Source organism: Dermochelys coriacea, chromosome 18, assembly GCF_009764565.3.
Source record: "Dermochelys coriacea isolate rDerCor1 chromosome 18, rDerCor1.pri.v4, whole genome shotgun sequence".
NCBI lineage: Eukaryota > Metazoa > Chordata > Testudines > Dermochelyidae > Dermochelys > Dermochelys coriacea.
The window spans coordinates 15,621,387-15,639,273 of record NC_050085.1 but is presented as its reverse complement, the minus strand read 5'-3'; the positions used below and the strand labels follow the sequence as shown (position 1 = coordinate 15,639,273).

Below are 17,887 nucleotides of genomic sequence, written 5' to 3'. Positions count from 1 at the left end.
GGAGTTGCCAGTCACACCCCCGCTGCGCGGGCCGGGCTGGGAAGGTTGCTCCGCGGCAGATCCCGGTGTCGTGAGGCGGAGGAAGCCCAAAGCTGGCGGGCCGAGCCGGGCTCCCCGCGCGACAGGGCCAAGCCCGCCCCACCGCAAAGAGCGTCTCCGTTCCAGCGGAAGCGGAAGTCCGCTAGGGACCGGAAGCGGAAGTCGAGTGGGTGGCGGAAGTGGGGAGGCTCCGGCTCCCCTGGCAGGAGCAGAGGCGCGCCCGGTCCCGCCTCCCGGAAGGGGAAGCCGGCTCTGGCCCGGTCCCGCCTCCCTCTGGCGGCCATCTTGGATAGCCGCGGCGGTGGAGGGGGGCAGCGGACGGACCCGGATCCCGGCGCTTGCTCTGTCCCGCCTGACGCTCCTTGTCCCCCCGCCCCGCCGGAGCTTCCCCCAGGGACGGAGCGGCCGAGGCTCCCGCCTGAGCAGCGAGAGGTACGCGGGGTCCAGGCCGGGTCGGGGGCGGGGAGCTGCCCCGGCGCTCGGCGGGAGCGTGGGGCCGGCCGGGGGGAACGGAGCCCCGCGGGGCGGGGGCGGCGGGGGAGGTAGCGACACCGGCGAGCTGCGGCCTTCCCCGGCAGAGCCCGCTGGGGGAGGCCCGTTCTCCCGAGCTCTGGGCTTTAGGGGCCTTGTCTCGCTGCCCCTGGGGGGTGCGGGGCCGAGGCCCCCCCAGACTCTGCTGGGTCCTGGCGGGGAATCGGGGGGCCGGTCCCTGTGAGCGGGCTGTAGGGGAGCAGGCGTTTGTTTCCGCCGGCTGGGTTTGGCTGGCGGTGAGGCCCCCTCGCTCCCTGGGTAGGAGAAGGGGAGAGGGGTTAAGCCAGCCGCAGCGCGGATGCTCCTCACCGGGATGCGTTCATTTACTTTCCCCCGGTCTTGTGGTGTCGTTTCCTCGCCTGCCGGTGAACATTTCCTCCTGGCTGTTTAATCTTGGTGGGGGAGCAGTTTATTATCATAGGGAATTTCTTTACGGGCCTGGGGTGGAAGCTCTTTTGTCAAGGAAAACTGTCAGGTTAGAAATACTTTTTGAAAATAGTGTATTTGTTAGCAAAGGTTTTTTTGAAGACCTGTTGGCTAGCATTAGTCGCCCTCTCCTTGGTTACCTGCATTCATCAGGTAAGACCCTGCAGACCCATAGCCAAGTGAAAAAAGAAAAGGAGGACTTGTGGCACCTTAGAGACTAACAAATTTATTAGAGCATAAGCTTTCGTGAGCTGAAGTGAGCTGTAGCTCACGAAAGCTTATGCTCTAATAAATTTTAGTCTCTAAGGTGCCACAAGTACTCCTTTTCTTTTTACAAATATCTATGTAAGCTATGTAGAAACGCTACAAAGGAAATTCTGATTCCAAACGAAAGCTGTTCTCATTGAATGTGTTTTAAAACATCCCAGATACGTTTCTTTTCAGTTTTGCAAATGTTTTCCTTTTAATTTAAGGGAACTATAAGTGTCTTTATTTGTGAGGGAAGCCAACAATACTGTATACAAATATATTTGGTGCAAAAATATATTTTTTTGTATTTTTCATTCAACCGGTAAGTAGTAAGGCACACCATTCTCAAAGACTTGTGGCTGCCAAAGAGTACAGTTATTACAAATAAAATACCTCACTGGGCCAGCTTCATGCAAGCTTCTCTGTGTGGGTGAACCCCCATTGACGTACACTGAGGCTTCATGAGGACACAGAGGTCTGCCCATGTGGAGCAGTATGCAGGATCAGAAATCTCATTTGGTTACCGGGGAGGAAGTTGCAGGAATAAAGACAAAACAAAAATCCAGTGTGAAAGTCAGTTTTTTAGCAAATATGGATCAAACAGAGGCTTTGGTGCTTTTTTCCACCTGTGTTGAACAAATTTTTGAATTAAAGTCTGAGATGTTAATTTCTTCATCTTTAATTTCTTCCCTCCAGAACTTCATTTGCCTCCCCTTAGCGCCTGTCAAAAATAGGGTGTTACCACTTGTTGTCGATTAACAAAATACATAATTAATATCCATATTAGATGTCTTCAGACCTGAAGGAAAATTTTTCTGTTTAAAGCTGGGATCTAACTTCTGATTTCATACATGAGGTATAACCCCAAAACAGAAGTTTACTAATTTGACCAGTATTTCTCCCTGGGCAATGCTGTAATTAGCATTCACAGATAAAGAAATCCATGTAGAGGGTATTGCAGCTTAGTAAAAACTAAGTGGTAGCCCACATCCTTACCAGCAATAACATTTTTTTAGGTAGAACAGAAACTTTAGCAAGCTTTGTCAACCACCCTTGGAATGCAGCCTACCAGTGATATATCCTTGAGTACTGATTTGTTCATCCTTAGCATCAGTCAGCTGTAAATTTCTCTGCTTGTTATCCCAAGTCCCAAAATTGGGGCTTCATGTCCAACCTGTAGTATAACTTTACACTCCTTTTTAAAAAAAAGAAACAAGCAAACAAAACCCACCACACCCCACAGTTATTTTCTCTGTATTTCTTTTCTTTCATCCTAAGGCACGCAAAACTGGTCTTTTGGGAGAACACATCCATTTGTACACTAGTCACATTTCAAGGGACACCATGTAATAATATGGTCCTAATAAAATCTGAAAATTGTCTATAGGATTTTTTTACTTCAGTGCCTACCACAGCATTAAATGAGCAGTGTCTCATACCTTTATAAAAGTTGTCAAACTTCCAAGAATAAGACCAAGTGACTTTCTTGATTTTGTGATTTATTGTATGAAAAAAGTTGAATGGCAGTCTTTTAATTGGTGTATATTCTAGAGATGTTAGTTGAGAAGGGATGTTGCTTCCCTTCTTCCCAGGAGAGACATGACACTTCCCTTTGTTACTGACATCTTTGATTTCAGTAGGAGGAGCATATGCGTCTGAGGGCACATAGTTTGGTTTGAAAACTCCTTTCTGTTGATTTAATGGGTCTTAAAGCAGACAACATAATTCTTATTTCAGCATCTTTCACCCAAAAGTAAGTATGCTTTGTAATGGGTTTCTCAAAGTTTTTTTAGAGTCAAAAGCAGCACAGATAAAAATAAATTTTGCTTTAAACACATACTGAATCAAGAAATGAATTCAACTCTTGAGGAACTTAGCTGCTAAAAACCCTGCTCCAGATGGAGGTTCAACTTTACACAAACTGTGTTCAGTAAAAATGTAGGTTTTGTTTTTCCATTTCTAATTTTTAGATAACATTGATTGTGGAGAGAAAATAGGTCTATGTTAATACATGGTCACACTAATTAGTTTTTATGAAACTTACTAGGATAACAAATTACAAGTACATGACTGCCTTTTCTCTCCATTGGGGACATTATTTTAAAAATCAAAGTACAAAAAGGTATGCAAGAGATTGAGTGTATAAAAAATGTGTTAAAATTCATGTGCACAATGTCCCTTAGTAATCTTTCTAGTGGCCCTGCTGTGCGGATCTTGTGCTTAGCATGTCAAGAGTATCAGCCATCACAATCTGTTCAGTTTGTGCTGTGGCACAAAACCAGATTGATTTTTCAAGGTGTCTTGCATAATGCAGAGCCATTCATGTAGTGCATTTTTGTTTGTATTAACAGTAACTGCTACTTTCGGGTAACAGTCTTCTCTGCTTGCTTTTAATGTTTAGAGAAACCTCTGAGCCATGAATGCATTATCTCTGGAAACTGGCTGGCTAACAGGATGTTCTAAATTTGCCATCTGTGCAAACAGTGTGGTGGTGTTGATATTTAAGAATCCACCATACGTAGAGGTTTGAGTGGAACTTCTTTTAAAAAGCTTTTAGGTCTGAAAAGTGGAAAATCACTGGAGAACTAGCTATTCAGAAAGGAAGGTGGTTTGAAGTAGGTTTAGGGTGAGTGTTTTCCTACTTTGAGGATGCAAGGAGGACATGAGGGACTGAGGCAGGTTGACTGGCAGCAGGAGATGAGGAGGATTGGGGCGGAGGGGGGGAAGGGTTGTTATGCAAAGGGAAAACTGGGAAGAAAATGTATTGTACTTTGGACAAGTTACTTTTTTGTCTATATCTGTCTTGTCTTTGAGTTAGGTGCTTTTTGTATTCTATATTTGTGTCATGCCTAACACAATGGGGTTGGAGCCTTTTGGTGCTCCTAGAATATAAATAAAATTAGTTTGTGCAAAGTAGTCCTTGGCTCAGAATTCAAAAACATTAAGAGGAGTGTTTACCCCCCTCCTTTGGAAAAAATAAACATACAAAGCAAATTATTTCTTGGTACTGGAGATAATCAAATAAAATCAGGGTCAGACTAGCTGTTCAGTTGTATTTGATGTACCAGAAATGCCAAAGCACTATGTTACATTGTTCAAACCAGCCTTTGTGTCCATTAATCTGTTTAAGCAGAACTAACTGTATTGAGTCCTCAGGATCAGAAAGTCTAGTGCAGGGGTTGGCAACCTTTCAGAAGTGGTGTGCCAAGTCTTCATTTATTCACTCTAATTTAAGGTTTTGCATGCCAGTAATTCATTTTAACGTTTTTAGAAGGTCTCTTTCTATAAGTCTTTAATATATAACTAAACTATTGTTGTATGTAAAGCAAATAAGGTTTTTTAAAATGTTTAAGAAGCTTCATTTAAAATTAAATAAAAATGCAGAGCCCCCTGGACCGGTGGCCAGGACCCGGGCAGTGTGAGTGCCACTGAAAATCCGCTTGTGTGCCGCCTTTGGCATGCGTGCCATAGGTTGCCTACCCCTGGTTTAATGCTACTTGACAGGAATTTAGTTTGTTGACTGCAGTCTGTCTTGTTGGTGAGACAGCAAGAACAAGTTGTGACCGCCGTTTATTTGAGGGGGATTCTTTCATTAACCACGTTACTGGTAAGATTATACTGAGCTCATGTCTATTTATAATTTTTTTAAAAACTAGATGAGCAACAACAGTAATAAGAGAGCACCAACAACAGCAACGCAGAGACTTAAGCAGGACTACCTTCGAATTAAAAAAGATCCAGTGCCTTATATCTGTGCTGAACCCCTCCCATCCAATATCCTCGAATGGTAAGAATCTGAATGAATTGCTCTTACAAACATGGAGATCCAGACCATCTGGATTGTCAAGTCTGAGCTTCATATACACCTTCATTTTTGTATTGGAATTTTTTTTTGGTATGAGGGGTAGTAAAAGGAGACGAATATGAAGCTGTTGAGCTGAGGTGATAAACCCATTTATAATTTGTGTTCCCTTTGGAAATTTGATGCGTATAAGGTGTTAAGTTTCCCTCCTCTAATTCAAAATTCCTTTGTTCCTTTAGGCACTATGTTGTACGAGGACCTGAAATGACTCCATATGAAGGTAAACATTAGCTTGTTGCAAAAGCATGTATATTGCTATCTATATTTGATGAGTAATAGTTCATAATTGTATGAATGGGTCTTATGTAACAGAAGTGGTTTTCAGTGTATGAGCACAACAATTTACTTCAATCATAAAACTGTAATACTTGCCTTTGACTTGTGTAATAGCCTCTTGAAATGAGATAGTGTTAGCATTGTCCTCTAATGTAATTCTAGCAAATCCCTTAGTGTTCCTCAAAGTCTTAGCATAGTTCTCTCTGATCTTTGTTTTTGTATGGCAGCCTTAGTTCTTTGTTTAAAGAAGTCTGATTTTTAGCGATTGCCACAGATCTCCTGGAAAGCAGAGGGAGCCCAGTTCGTTGGTAGCCAAGATGAACAATGTTAAAAATAGCCAGTATTGTCAGTTTTTACTTTAAAAAGAAAAACTGAAAGCGCTAATAAAACTTATTTCTGGCTTATCAAATACTCTGCTCTTATTAGAGTTGACGCATACTCTCTTTTTGTAAATGTCATCCCTGGAGAGGCTGAGTATCATGTCTAATTAATTTGCCTAAGTATAATAATTCACTGTATATTCCGGCCTCACCCAAAGGATCTGCTTCAGAAATTGGATTTTTCAGTGGACTTAAAATGTCCAGCATGATGATAGCGTGCAAGACCCTTTAATTTGTGCAGATGTGGTGTTTAAATACATTTAGGGAGAAACCTGTGTAGATGAAATAAGGACTTCACAATTAGAAAACATTGCTTGCCTTATGCAGATGACAAAATAATAGTACCTCCAGAATGGGTCTTTCTCAAAGGTACTGATGATCATTTGTATCTGTGAAGGGCGTAAGTTGATTAGTTTTTAAATTTTGGAGTGTGTATATAGTAAACGTTCCTTTAAATCTTATTTGCTGCAACATTGTAAGTATTTGAGGAAAGCATTTCCTTAGTACAGAACAAATCTTTCCTTTTTTATACAATACAGGTGGCTATTATCATGGGAAACTAATTTTCCCCAGAGAATTTCCTTTTAAACCTCCTAGTATTTATATGATAACTCCTAATGGAAGATTTAAATGCAATACAAGGTAAGGATTTTCTTCTAATACTTGTAATTAACACCTGTTTTGAAACTTGTATCACATGTAACATTATTTTCCATTTTTACTAATGGCAAGGAATAAAGTGCACTGCTTGTTTTGTTTTCTGAAGGTTGTGTCTTTCAATCACTGATTTCCACCCTGATACATGGAATCCAGCTTGGTCAGTCTCAACAATCTTGACAGGCCTCCTTAGTTTTATGGTGGAAAAGGGCCCCACACTGGGCAGCATAGAAACCTCAGAATTCACAGTAAGCTCCTAATAATATCACATCTTTTTTAATTTAATTTAATTTTTTTTTTTTCTGTTCGGGTCAGGGTACGTTGAGCACATCCCAGTGGTTAGGCATGAGACTGGAATCCAGCAGTCGCAGGTTCTAAACCTGGCTCTGCCTTTTAGTTTGGTCATAGGGCAGATGAGAAGATGAGGGTGTTTAAAGGAGCATAAGTCAAGGGTTTGGATCACAGGTGGGAAATATAACTGTTAAGTGCCACAGCTTCTGACTACAAAGCTAATTTTTTATGTTGAATATTTTTATGCTGAATAGGTCAGTCTCTCAAATCCAAGGGAGGGATTTTGTAACCTTTTCTTCTCATGCACCCTTCTGGACAAGACCTTTTGATTGTTTTGAAGTGAAGGTTCTCCATAAAATGTAGCTACTTTATTGGACTATTTCTCCCCTCCCCCATCGCCACTGGGCAGACACAGAATGGAAAAGCATTAAAATAAAATGCAGTTAAGAACTTTTGAAGAGTAGGGTTTATAGAAAGTCATTACCAAAGAGTCTATATTCACACAGGTGAAGTAGCTACAAATATTAAAAGTAGTAGGTTAGCACCTTTTTAGCATTCTTCTTATGTGAAATATCCTCCAGATGTGTTAAGGCTTAATGTATATTTCAAACTGATGTTACTTTCTGTTTCCTTCATAGAAAAGACAGCTTTCTGCACAAAGCTTAGCATTTAATTTAAAAGATAAAGTCTTCTGTGAGCTGTTCCCTGAAGTGGTGGAGGTAAAAAAGTTCATTTGATTATTTCGGGCTTTCACGTTTTATTGCTGGGTAAATATGCAGATTATGCAAATTAATTGGCCAGGATTTTCAAGAGACTAGTCACTTTTAGATGTCCAATTTGAGACCCCTCTAAAGCAGCCTGATTTTTCAGTGTACAAAAATTAGAAACATGGTTCTCTAGGTAGAAAATTCTGTATTTAGATACCAAGATCTGTTGCTTGGAGAATCAAAAGTTATACATTTAGGGACAGATTCCAGCTGTCCAATGTAGATGTGCTACATTGGGAGAGAATCTACAGAAAGCACTTCCTCCCATTGGACTCATAAAGGGGAGGCAGCCATAATTTGGATGCAAGCATGGGGAAGCACAAAGTGAGCCTGGCTAATGCTGTTAGCAGTATTCACAGGCACAAAGGGAATTTCTGGGCAGAGTAATCAGTCAGTAGGTCCAGACCTCCGATCAGGGCTTTTGAAACACAATGCATTAAAAGAAAAGGAGTACTTGTGGCACCTTAGAGACTAACAAATTTATTAGAGCATAAGCTTTCGTGAGCTACAGCTCACTTCATCGGATGCATTTGGTGGAAAAAACAGAGGAGAGATTTATATACACACACACAGAGAACATGAAACAATGGGTTTATCATACACACTGTAAGGAGAGTGATCACTTAAGATAAGCCATCACCAACAGCAGGGGGGGGAAGGAGGAAAACCTTTCATGGTGACAAGCAGGTAGGCTAATTCCAGCAGTTAACAAGAATATCAGAGGAACAGTGGGGGGTGGGGTGGGAGGGAGAAATACCATGGGGAAATACAGGTTTCAGAGTAGCAGCCGTGTTAGTCTGTATTCTCAAAAAGAAAAGGAGTACTTGTGGCACCTTAGAGACTAACAAATTTATTAGAGCATAAGCTTTCGTGAGCTACAGCTCACTTCCAAAATGCATCCAATGAAGTGAGCTGTAGCTCACGAAAGCTTATGCTCTAATAAATTTGTTAGTCTCTAAGGTGCCACAAGTACTCCTTTTCTTCATGGGGAAATAGTTTTACTTTGTGTAATGACTCATCCATTCCCAGTCTCTATTCAAGCCTAAATTAATTGTATCCAGTTTCAAATTAATTCCAATTCAGCAGTCTCTCGTTGGAGTCTGTTTTTGAAGCTTTTTTGTTGAAGTATAGCCACTCTTAAGTCTGTGATCGAGTGACCAGAGAGATTGAAGTGTTCTCCAACTGGTTTTTGAATGTTATAATTCTTGACGTCTGATTTGTGTCCATTCATTCTTTTACGTAGAGACTGTCCAGTTTGGCCAATGTACATGGCAGAGGGGCATTGCTGGCACATGATGGCATATATCACATTGGTAGATGCACAGGTGAACGAGCCTCTGATGGTGTGGCTGATGTGATTAGGCCCTATGATGGTATCCCCTGAATAGATATGTGGACAGAGTTGGCAACGGGCTTTGTTGCAAGGATAGGATAAAAACACCATCCTAGCCACTATGGATGTAGAAGCCCTCTACACCAACATTCCACACAAAGATGGACTACAAGCCGTCAGGAACAGTATCCCCGATACTGTCACGGCTAACCTGGTGGCAGAACTTTGTGACTTTGTCCTGACCCATAACTATTTCACATTTGGTGACAATGTATACCTTCAAATCAGCGGCACTGCGATGGGTACCCGCATGGCCCCACAGTATGCCAACATTTTTATGGCTGACTTAGAACAACGCTTCCTCAGCTCTCGTTCCCTAATGCCCCTACTCTACTTGCGCTACATTGATGACATCTTCATCATCTGGACCCATGGAAAAGAAGCTCTTGAGGAATTCCACCATGATTTCAACAATTTCCATCCCACCATCAACCTCAGCCTGGACCAGTCCACACAAGAGATCCACTTCCTGGACACTACGGTGCTAATAAGCGATGGTCACATAAACACCACCCTATATCGGAAACCTACTGACCGCTATTCCTACCTACATGCCTCTAGCTTTCATCCAGATCATACCACTCGATCCATTGTCTACAGCCAAGCGCTACGATATAACCGCATTTGCTCCAACCCCTCAGACAGAGACAAACACCTACAAGATCTCTATCATGCATTCCTACAACTACAGTACCCACCTGCTGAAGTGAAGAAACAGATTGACAGAGCCAGAAGAGTACCCAGAAGTCACCTACTACAGGACAGGCCCAACAAAGAAAACAACAGAACGCCACTAGCCATCACCTTCAGCCCCCAACTAAAACCCCTCCAACGCATCATCAAGGATCTACAACCTATCCTGAAGGACGAGCCATCGCTCTCTCAGATCTTGGGAGACAGACCAGTCCTTGCTTACAGACAGCCCCCCAATCTGAAGCAAATACTCACCAGCAACCACACACCACACAACAGAACCACTAACCCAGGAACCTATCCTTGCAACAAAGCCCATTGCCAACTCTGTCCACATATCTATTCAGGGGATACCATCATAGGGCCTAATCACATCAGCCACACCATCAGAGGCTCGTTCACCTGCGCATCTACCAATGTGATATATGCCATCATGTGCCAGCAATGCCCCTCTGCCATGTACATTGGCCAAACTGGACAGTCTCTACGTAAAAGAATGAATGGACACAAATCAGACGTCAAGAATTATAACATTCAAAAACCAGTTGGAGAACACTTCAATCTCTCTGGTCACTCGATCACAGACCTAAGAGTGGCTATACTTCAACAAAAAAGCTTCAAAAACAGACTCCAACGAGAGACTGCTGAATTGGAATTAATTTGCAAACTGGATACAATTAACTTAGGCTTGAATAGAGACTGGGAATGGATGAGTCATTACACAAAGTAAAACTATTTCCCCATGTTTCAGAGTAGCAGCCGTGTTAGTCTGTATTCTCAAAAAGAAAAGGAGTACTTGTGGCACCTTAGAGACTAACAAATTTATTAGAGCATAAGCTTTCGTGAGCTACAGCTCACTTCATCGGATGCATCCGATGAAGTGAGCTGTAGCTCACGAAAGCTTATGCTCTAATAAATTTGTTAGTCTCTAAGGTGCCACAAGTACTCCTTTTATTTCCCCATGGTATTTCTCCCTCCCACCCCACCCCCCACTGTTCCTCTGATATTCTTGTTAACTGCTGGAATTAGCCTACCTGCTTGTCACCATGAAAGGTTTTCCTCCTTCCCCCCCCTGCTGTTGGTGATGGCTTATCTTAAGTGATCACTCTCCTTACAGTGTGTATGATAAACCCATTGTTTCATGTTCTCTGTGTGTGTGTATATAAATCTCTCCTCTGTTTTTTCCACCAAATGCATCCGATGAAGTGAGCTGTAGCTCACGAAAGCTTATGCTCTAATAAATTTGTTAGTCTCTAAGGTGCCACAAGTACTCCTTTTCTTTTTGCGAATACAGACTAACACGGCTGCTACTCTGAAACCTGTGACAATGCATTAAATCGATCTTTTGATTACCTACGTTCTCCATTACACATCTGTATGCATTCCATAGTGCAGTTTGTTGCCATTTTTTCCCTTGGGGCCTTCTGAGCTCTGGGGTCTCATCTACGCTTCCTCCTCCCCTCAGAATTAGTCTTGGACTGAATCATTGGAATCTGCTTTCCCTATGATCAGCTAGCGCAGTTACCAGAGAACATGAGATCCTCTGTCCTTCACAATGCTCTCTTCCTGATAGTCCCAAAATGATTAAGATGTGCAGTTTGCTACCCTATTATGGTAATGATATTGTTGTCAAACATGAGTATCTATACCAGGGGTTGGCAAACTTTTTGGCCTGAGGGCCGCATTGGGGTGTGAAACTGTATGGAGGGCTGGGTAGGGAAGGCTGTGCCTCCCCAAACAGCCTGCCCCCCTCAGAACTACCCACCCATCCAGTCCCCCCCCACCACCTATCTAACCCCCCTGACTGCCCTGCTCCCTATCCACATCCCTGCCCCCTGGCAGGCCCCCCAGGACTCCCCACACTTATCCAAACCCCACTGGTTCCCTGTCCCCTGACCGCCATGCCCCCCCCCCGGACCTCCACCCCATCCAGCTGCCACCTGCTCCCTGACTGCCCCCAGGACCCCCTGCCCCTTATCCAACCCCCCAGTCCCCTTACCATGCAGCTCAGAGCAGTATGTCTGGCAGCCACAACGCCCGGCCAGAGCCAGACATGCTGCCCTGCGTGGGCACACAGCCCCACTGCCCAGAGCGCTGCTAGTGCGGCAGCGGATCTCCAGGGGGCGGGGGCTAGCCTCCCGGGCCAGGAGATTTACCATGAGACGATGCTCTGAGGATTCCAGTTTCTTCCATTTCAGTTCTTTGAGAATTGTTGGGTTATTCATAACTCTTTACAAGTACTTGAATTCCACATTCCCACTCAAGGGTCTTCATGGCGGTGAATATAGAGGCAGTCTTAAAAGATTTTTTCTGAAAAAATGTGTCCCAATTCTCAGAAAAAATTCAAATTATATGTTTTCTACATCTGGTTTAAAATTTTAAAAGTGAACATTTAAAAACTAAACATAGTTTGGCTACATGACGACCACGCAAAGGTGTCGTAGTTATTGTCTGCAAATATTTGAAGGTTTAGACCTCCAAAGAGAGTGAAGAATTTTTTTAGGTCTGTTCAAATGGATATAAATAAATAATCAGGTTATATTAAGAGAAAAACATGTAGGGTGAATATTATGGAAAGGTTGCAAATAGTGAAGTTCATTACTCTGTGAAATAGTTCCCTCGAGAAATTGCGCGATCCCCATTGTTTAGGACATTTTAGAGTGATACAGAGCATTGGAAAATATAGTATATGGAACAATCCAGGACTAGATGGGACCTATACGACTACATGACCTTCCATCTCTTAACTTTTATAACTTCATTATGGATAACAAATGAGCAAGAAGCTGTCTCTGTGGAGCTGCACCTGGATATACATTAAGAAGGAATATCTTCTGCATCAGTCTTGCTTCTTTGGATGGATAGACTTTTTAATAAGACACAAGGTGACTTGACAGAAAGCTTAATCTGCTTCACTTCCAATGATTCCTTTCATTTTTTTCCTCCAGGAGATCAAACAAAAACAGAAAGCACAAGAAGAGCTCAATAACAGACCTCCACCTCTCCCATTACCGGATGTTGTCCCAGATGGGGAAGCACACCATGGTCAAAATGGAATACCGCTTCTTAATGGGCATGTACCACTGGCAGCTGCCAATCACCCAGGTCTTCAGCAGGCCAATCGTAACCATGGACTCTTAGGAGGAGCTTTGGCGAACTTGTTTGTTATAGTTGGTTTTGCAGCTTTTGCCTACACAGTCAAGTATGTACTGAGAAGCATAGCGCAAGAATGAGGAACATAACAGAAATCCAAGACCAAATTAGTGGTAGTTGCAGAATGAGTGGGACTCTGGGCATCAGACTTTGACACTGGGATAAATACTTGTGCTACCATGATGCAGGTAATATATTGGTTGGCTCATGGGTTTAGTTTGGAAAATGAAGCAGGTGTGATTTGTTAGGGAAGAAAAAGCTGTTCTGCTCACAGTTCCTTTGTCCTCACTACAGTTTTAAGTGGTTCACTAGCAAGTCAAAGCATTATTGATGTGAAACTGGCATGTTGAATGCTTTGATTTTTATAGCACTTACCCCCTTGTTTTCTGAAATTAAAAATCTTTTAAGTAAATGAGGCTTTTTACCAGATTGAACAATTTTTAAAATATGATACTTGAAGATGCATATCATATGTTCAGCATACATTTTCAGCTGAGAATTTCATTTGCGAAGAGTCAAATTGTACAAATTTGGAATGAGTAAAATGCAAGTTTCCTCACTGACTTTACTTCCAAAAGAGCTGGTTAATGTGAACGTTGATGTTACAGAAAGCAGCTAGTTCACTTTGTAATAGAGAATGAATGTCATTTCATATGTAGTCAGTAACAATGATTAGATGAGTTGGAAAGTAACACAATGTGTGTTGGTTAAATATGTTTTGTCTAAATTGTCACAGTAACATTTAAGAAGGTTTACTTTGGCTACAAGAAGTACAGTTGCCAACCCTTGAAAACCATTTGCACGCAAAAAGCATTCAAAATGGGTTTAGTGGTGGTGCTCATAAGCAATTTTTTTTTTAACTTTTTGGTTTTGTTTCCTTAATTACAATTTTCCATTTTGGAAATTAGTGTGATTTAAAAGTGAAACAACTTGTGCTCAAAAAGAAAACATGTTTGCCACTGTTCTGTTTAAAATATCTGCAAAGAACAATGAAGAATGTCGTATATTTTTTCAGAAGAAATATCCTTGGATTCTGGGTTTTCCGGTGAGTGAAATGATATTGCCCCTTTAGGACCTAATGAGGAAAGAAAAAGGAGACTGAATACTGAGCCAGCTTTTCAGAAGACTAGTGGATTCCTCTGAAGTGCTCTAATTATAGTAAACTTAAGCCATTTATTTGCAATCAGTTCAATTTAAATTACTTGACCCTGTTTTCAAACTCCATTACAAAAAGACCTTATTCTAAGAGACTTCTTATTTTGCTTGAATTATGGAAGCCCTCTGCTTCTATTAAATTGAATTCTTAGCCATGGCATATGACCACTGAATGATGATTACATTCCAGTGGGCGGTAACAAGGTTATGGTAGCATGGATATGCACTAAAACTATTTGCGTAGTTTATAGTCAGAAATGCTACTTTTTATTGTAAATTAAAAATTGCAATTAAGGGAAAATCCTTATGACTTTATCCAAATGCTTTGACTTATCATAAAGGCAGTTTTACTTTGCCTTTCATAATTGGCAATGACATTTAGTCACCCAGCAAATGAAATATTCCCTGTTATGATCTAGCAAAGACTGTAAAAGAAGTTGGCAGAATGGAAAGCTCTGCACCTAACCTCATATTGTGTTAAATGTTCTAAAGAGCCCAATAAATGTTACCTCATGTATTTAAGAATGTGTTTTATTTGGGCTGTTTGTTTTGTTTCCTTTGGCAGGTTTTTGATATTTCAATTTTTTCTGCTTCTGTTTGGTATTTTGAAATTATTGGATTGCGGGGGGAGTGTTAAACCCATGAGCCATGTAGCTTAGATAATCAGAAAATATGTGCTGTGACCAATTCTCTGAAATAAATATGGATTAGTAGAACTAACAGAATAGCTCCAGACTAAAGACATCTTAAAACAGACCTTATTTGGAGATGGGAGGAGAGCATGTGCTGGGCTTGATTTAAAACGTATTTATAAACTGTTCAAAAATTGGTTTTGTTTTTGATCAAATTTTATTTATAATTGCTCTTTAATTTGCCTCTTGTATGTGCTTAATCTGCTCTTGTAAAGAGAAGCTCCAGTTGTATCTTTTGTTTCTAGAAACTGTTCAGTTCTATCAGTCTTGGGAAAAAGAAATGTCTTGTCTCTTCTTCAATTATGGGTTTTAAAGACAGATTTGCAAAGTATACAGATCTGTAGCAAAGGTTGAGCTGCTTCTTATATCATCATAACCTTGAAATACATTTCAGGCTTTTCATTATGCCTTCTTTTGCTACCATTGTCGTTCTCTATAGGCAGATGTTTAAGCAGACTGCTACCCAGCATTGTGCATCTTTCTCTCATGAAGGCTCTTTGGACCACAGGAATGAAGATCAAGGCAAGGAGACCTTGGCTGTGGTACATTCAGGCCCCGTGTGAATGTATGTATTGTAGGTGAAAGAATTAATAACATCACGAGGATGTTCAAAAATCCACCACTTTTATTGCATGGCAGTAAGTTGGCCTTGCAGTTAGCCCTGGGTATTTGAAAGTGGAGTCCTTTTTTTTTTTTTTTTTTAAAGTGCCTCAATTGGGAATGCAAAATTGATATTACTATAGAACCCTGAATATTTTTTGAAAGTTTAATTGTTGATTCTTTTAAAAAAGTGAAGCTCATCTTCAGTTAATGATTTTTCTTGAACACCCTGAAGAAGGATGAAAAGACTTAGTAGTGATTGTGGGGGGCCACCTGTGAAAAGCTAGCAGACTTGCTGCACCCTCCCAATGTTTTGGTACATGTCCTTGCTCCTTGCCTTTGGTAGCAGAATATTTATCCCTTTCTGGGTAGGTTTTAGTGAACTTAAATAGTATTTCCTATGGTATGCCGTATCCGAACTTTGATTTTGTTACCAAAGTCAGTAGATGGAATTAATCATTCTTTGCCATGCAAAAATGTTGATATCATGCCCTGAGGCAGTATGTTATCTTAATGACATAATAAAACTGAAAGTTGTCCTTTTGTGCGTCATACTGGAACAAATGGTGTCTTGACCCTTTCTTTACTTCTATGCTGCATTTCTTTAGAGTTCTGTAGGATTGAAGTGCACAGTTGGTGGGAAAGATTTGCACCTCTCTTGGGTCACGAGACATCTCAACTGTAGCCTTCTTAAATTTTTCAGAATTACAGGTTTGGACTTGTGTGTGGTAAAATTTTTCCCCAGCATTCAGTTCATGGAAGTTACATCACCACCTATTCTTGATGCCTCAGCTGCAAACTTGAAGCATGTTTTTGAGGAGTAGAAATGACTGCATTGTAAAGTTATCCATTCATAATAAAAACCAAACTACTCATGTTTAAAATGCATGTTTTTCTATGGGACCTTTTTTGGGGGGGGAAAGGGAACATTGGGAGAAAAAGCTGGAGATGTTGGATGGACAGGAAAACTATTACTAAGGCAAAGACAGCTGACTTTTTGCTACTGAGAAAACAGGTGCTGACGACAACATCCCCACTTAAATATAATGACAAAACATCTGACATACTATTTTTAATGATGACTTTGGAAGAAAAGATGTTCAATAAACCAATTTAGAAATGACAGGTGCTTGGCTTCAAGCTGGTGGTTTATTTGACATAGGCTGTTCAAGTGCACTAACTTCTACAAAGTAGAGGAATTAATGTTTAGCAGCAACTTTAGTTCAGTGAATTACTCTGCCAAAAGTAATGTGTATGGCTGGCATCTCAAATTGTTGCTTTCCTCTGTACATTAGTGGAGCATCTCATGTTTGTTGTTCTTCATGCTCTACTGTAACTAATCTGGTTTTAAAATGCAGAAATGCCAGCTCATATTGCTGATGCTCGTTTAAACCCTGAAGAGGAATAACCACAAATAAACATAAGATTGAGCAAACTAGTGTCGCATCTGCATCTCTGAACGCCAACAGTATGTAGCCTTGTAAAGGTAAAGAAGAAATATCTTATTGAGGCTAGGTTTGGGAGAGGAAACAGCATTTCAACTTTGTGCTTCATTCATGTTTAGTCAATTCATGTCAGCCCGAACACTTCCATATGAAAACTTCTAATAAACTATATACTTTCCAAGTCCAGCTAATACCTTGTTCCTCTAGTCCATTTATGCCCGGAGGTGCCTCAATTCCTATGCAAACTTTATACATCAATATCCTTTCACCACTGCAATGCAGCCACCTCTGTGGTTGGAGCACAGCATACAGCTAGACATACCCATCAGTCTTTCATCTGAGAAATGAATGAAATGGTGCAATAGGAAAAAGGACAACGAGTTCTAATTTGTCTTCCGTCTGAGGCAATCCTTCTGTTGAGTGAGGGGTAGCGTAGGTTTAGATACTGAGCAGAGTGGTCCTAGGTGACTAAAACTTAAACTTGAAAGCTTGTCTCTCGCCCACAAAAGTTGGTCCAATAAAAGAGGCTAACTCACCCGCCTTGTCTCTCTGAAAACACAACTGTCTCAGTCTGAAACAGAAAATATTTCATGTTCCCAGTATTCCCTCCTGCATCTATAGTAGATGGCTATTTTCATTCTCAAGTTAAGTGGTAGGTAAAACAGGTTAATGGCATCGTGTCACACATCTTTTAATTCTACTCTGTAGAATTTAGCAGTTTGTAATAATGGGCTAATTCTAATATGTTGCATTCGTTACTCGATAAAATCCATGGAAGTCAATAAATTTTATCTGGATTCACACCAGTAAGAGACTGTGGTCCATTTGTATGTTCCCCAGTTTCCTTAAACTAGTTCTTTCCTCTTCAAGATATCTGCATTCCTAACTTTTGTCCAAAGAATTTGTATAAAGACTAGAACATGTGTGTGCAGAGCTCTTAGCACTGGAGTGCTTCTGAACTTGGTTGTTTAGAAGGACAGAAGCACCCATCATCTCAGCTGCCCTCAACAAAGGATCCAGAGCCTGCCAGTACTTGTGAATTAAATAGATAAATTAATGCATCCGAGTCATTGAGTCCAATAGCCAGGGCCCAAACATAAGGCCTGCTTCTGAGGTGAAATACGTAGTCATAACTGACAGGTTTCAGAGTAGCAGTAAAAAATTCCATGCAAGGCACTGAATTTAGCCGTATAGAGTGGAATTTTTTAAAATTTGTTAGTCTCTAAGGTGCCACAAGTACTGCTTTTCTTTATAGTCATAACTATATCACTTGCTGTA

The 17,887-nt window shown here is 41.2% G+C and overlaps 1 protein-coding gene across 1 annotated transcript; it reads left to right on the top strand.

The window, feature by feature from the left end:
* Nucleotides 1–255: 255 nt before the first annotated feature.
* Nucleotides 256–16,048, top strand: UBE2J2 (ubiquitin conjugating enzyme E2 J2). Its single transcript, XM_038376802.1, has 7 exons — nucleotides 256–471; nucleotides 4,902–5,032; nucleotides 5,287–5,327; nucleotides 6,303–6,405; nucleotides 6,530–6,668; nucleotides 7,350–7,430; nucleotides 12,513–16,048. Exons 2-7 carry the CDS (start codon nucleotides 4,902–4,904, stop codon nucleotides 12,795–12,797), a joined length of 780 nt encoding a protein of 259 aa, XP_038232730.1. The 5' UTR covers nucleotides 256–471; the 3' UTR covers nucleotides 12,798–16,048.
* The last annotated feature ends 1,839 nt before the right edge of the window (nucleotides 16,049–17,887 follow it).